At 39.1% G+C, this 3,545-nt stretch overlaps 1 protein-coding gene across 1 annotated transcript in view; it reads right to left on the bottom strand.

The window, feature by feature from the left end:
• LOC113662132 (HERV-H LTR-associating protein 1) overlaps positions 1-3,545 on the bottom strand; it is a 10,364-nt gene continuing 6,819 nt past the window's right edge. The window contains exons 12-14 of the mRNA XM_047806039.1: positions 2,964-3,179; positions 2,665-2,747; positions 1-182 (exon numbers count right to left, since the gene is read on the bottom strand). Coding sequence (XP_047661995.1) covers positions 145-182; positions 2,665-2,747; positions 2,964-3,179 — 337 coding nt within the window. The 3' untranslated portion in view covers positions 1-144. The remainder of the gene's footprint in view (positions 183-2,664; positions 2,748-2,963; positions 3,180-3,545) is intronic.

Here is a 3,545-nt window from a genome sequence, read left to right as displayed (position 1 = left end):
CTCTCTCTCTCTCTCTCTCTCTCTCTCTCTCTCTCTCTCTCTCTCTCTCTCTCTCTCTCTCTCTTCTTTCAGAGGTGAAAGGGTTCAGGGATTTGGTCTGTTGCTCGGTAACAGTCTTGAAGGGACATCATGCTCTTCTCACATTTAAACACACATCTTCTCCAGGCACCTCTGCTTCAGACCTGTGCAAGTGCATGTGTGTGAGAAAGACAGAGCTTAATTAGATGAAATTCCTTACTTGAAATGGTTTCTAAAAGCTGTGGAAGCTGTGGCTTCCTGTACTTTACATTGTTTTATCTCAACCCCAGAATCACATTCACATAATCATATTGTATCTTATTGAGTGACAACACACACACACAGCATCTAAGCTGACCTTAGACATCATTAGTCATGGCTGGTGTTGTTTAATGAGACATTCTCTGTGCCTCTCTCTCAGACACACACTTCTAAGTGCTCAGATTTCTACTTGTCATAGAAAACTGAAATGCACCCAGATATGCCTAATTTTCTTAAATAAGTAATATAATAATTGTCCCATAATCTATCACACTGCAGCAGTGATTTGCAAACCTGTAATGTCAAAATTAATGCCGACTTCTCTCAACTATGATTACCCTTCGTGACCGTGTGCCTGGGATTCTAGTATCAAGGCTAATACATTTTATTCAAACAGTAAATCTTTTCATTTTAATGAATCTTTTTAAAAACATAACCTACATGAATTTGCATCACTTCATTCACAGAAGCTGTGTGTTTGTAGATCTAGCTTACAGTGCCTTGCAGATGTATTCACGCCCCTTGGCCTTTTTCTTATTTTGTTGCATTACAACCTGGAATTTAATGGATTGATTTTAAAATGATTTATGTTTGGTTTACACAACTTACTTACAATTTCTTAGATGCTAAATATTTTGTTATTGTTAAGCAAACAACAGAAGGCTTGGGTGTGCATAACTATTCACCCCCTCAAAGTTAATAATTTCTAGAGCCACCATTTGCAGCAGTTACAGCTGCAAGTCTCTTTGGGTATGTCTGTATGAGCTTAGCACATCTAGCCACTGGGGTTTTTGCCCATTCTTCCAGGCAAAACCGCTCAGACTCCTTTAAGTTGGATGGGTTCTGTTGGTGTACAGCAGTCTTTAAGTCAGACCACAGATTCTCTATTGGATTAAGCTCTGGGTTTTGACTGGGCATCCCAACACATTCAAATGCTTCTCCATAAACCAACTGAGTGTTGCTTTATCAATGTGTTTAGGGTCATTGTCCTGCTGGAAGTCAACCTCTTTCCCATTCTCATCTGACAGACAGACTGAAACAGGTTTTCTTCAAGAATTGCCCTGTATTTCTCACCATCCATCACTCCTTCAATTCTGACAGGTTTTGCAGTAGCTGCTGATGAAAAACACCCCCACAGCATGATACTGCCACCACCATGCTTCACTGTGGAGAGGTTTTCTGGGGGTGATGAGAGGTGTTGGGTTTATGCCAGAAAAAGTATTTTCTTTTCTAGCCAAAAGTTTAGTCTTAAACTTTAAATTTTAGTCTTATCTGACTACAGTACCTTCTTCCAGAGTCTCCCACTTGTCTTTTGGCAAACACAAGACATTCTTTCTTGTGTTTTTCTTTAAGCAAGGGCTGGCGACTCTTCCATAAAGCCCAGATATGTAGAGTGTTCAGCTAATAGTGGTCAGACACTCCAGTCTTTGCTTTGAAGCTCTCCAGCTCCTTCAAGTTTATTTTTGGTCTTTTGGATGATTCTCAAATTAATGTCCTCCTTGGTCGCTCTGTGAGTTTTGGAGGGTGGCCCTCTCTTGGCAAGTCTGTATTCCTTCCACTTTGCTGTGGTGGATTTAATGGTGCTTTGTGGGATATTCAAAGTTTTGGATTTTTTTTTGTAATCCAACCCTGATTTATACTTTAAATTCTGGCCCTGAGCTGTTTGGAGAGTTCCTCGGTCTTCCTGCTCTATGCTGCCTTTTGCTCAGTTGTGTTGTGCACAGGCTTTACAGAGTAGGAATATATGTAAGCTGAGATGATGTGACACTTAGACCGCAGACTGGTAGACTTAATTTAACTAATTATGTGACTTCTTGAAGTAATTGGTAGCACCAGAACTTAGGAGCTTCATAGCAAAAGGGGTGAATACAAATGCAGACACCAATTTTCATTTTTTTATTTTTAAAATTTATTAATGAGTTTTTTATTTAATTGTAGTTCATCAGCTTGGAGTATTTTGCATGAATCACTTTAAATTCCAGGTTGTTTCAGTATGCATTCCATTCACTCTATATATACTGTATATACAGTATGCATAACACAAAAAATAAACCTTTATTTGGATGGGCTACAACAGCAGAAAACCAAAAAAGGTTCTACTTCTGTCAGCCAAGAACAAGAAGCTGAGGCTATCATGAGCACAGGCCAAACTCGACAGATATGAAGATTACATGTTTAAATCTTCCCTAGTCTTTTTCTGGTCCAGTTGAACCTGTGAACCTGTACAGGTTTGACTTACTAATAATGTAAGTCACTAAAAATATCTTTATGTTCTTTTGTGGGACAGCAGTGAGATTTAAATTTTCTTAGCATCCAACCTTCCTGTTTTCAAGTCTTCAGTCTGTTGTTTTTTTAGTTTGAATCTTCTATTTTCCCAGCACTTACTCTTGGAGAAGGCGATTCTTTTGACACGATTGCAGACCTCCACTGTGTGTTTTTCGTACCAAAAATGACTGTCTATGCAGTATCTAGAGAGAAAGAAATACAGTGTAAATTGTTTGTGTGTGATTATGTCTGTACCATTGAGGCTACATGAGTGTATGACACTTCTGTGGAGATGTTTTGCAGTAGATGCTTTGTGTGTGTGTGTGTGTGTGTGTGTGTGTGTGTGTGTGTGTGTGTGTGTGTGTGTGTGTGTGTGTGTGTGTGTGTGTGTGAGTGTGTGAGACGTATATTCATGTTACCTCTGCGGACTAATTTTCTGGCTGAATCCTCTGCAGAGGCACTGGGAGAAAAACTTGCACAGCTCAAGTACACATGGCTGCAGCTTTATTGTGCTGATTGTTGGAATCAGGTTCTCACTCGGGTCTACATCCAGATATTCTTTCTGGTCAGCTCTCTGACTTCCTCTGTAGATAAGCTCAGATCGCCATGGGCAACCTGTCAGAACAGCACAGAATCTTTCATAGCAACAGAAATGTTAACCTAAATGTCCATATATTTAATATCTTGTATCTTGCTATGAGGGTGTTTTTCCAAGAAATTGACTGTCATTGACTTTTTGCTTCAAAGTCTAATCATATAGACACTGTAATGCTCTGCATTTCCATGAGCTGCAACTGTAAATTCAATTTCATTGAACTGAATTAAACTAAACATCATAGCTACAGCTGCTTATTTCATAATGGCTACTGCATGTTGAACAAATTTCCATGGAAAGCCCACATTGTGATGACTACTGCCTTTAGCTCAGTACTTTAATCATTTCTAATTTCAGGACTTTAAGAGAGAGATTTTTATATTTAAGCAAGGGCCTTAAAATTGGG

Source organism: Tachysurus fulvidraco, chromosome 22 (genome assembly GCF_022655615.1).
Source record: "Tachysurus fulvidraco isolate hzauxx_2018 chromosome 22, HZAU_PFXX_2.0, whole genome shotgun sequence".
Lineage (NCBI taxonomy): Eukaryota > Metazoa > Chordata > Actinopteri > Siluriformes > Bagridae > Tachysurus > Tachysurus fulvidraco.
This window is presented reverse-complemented; position numbering and strand designations above follow the sequence as displayed.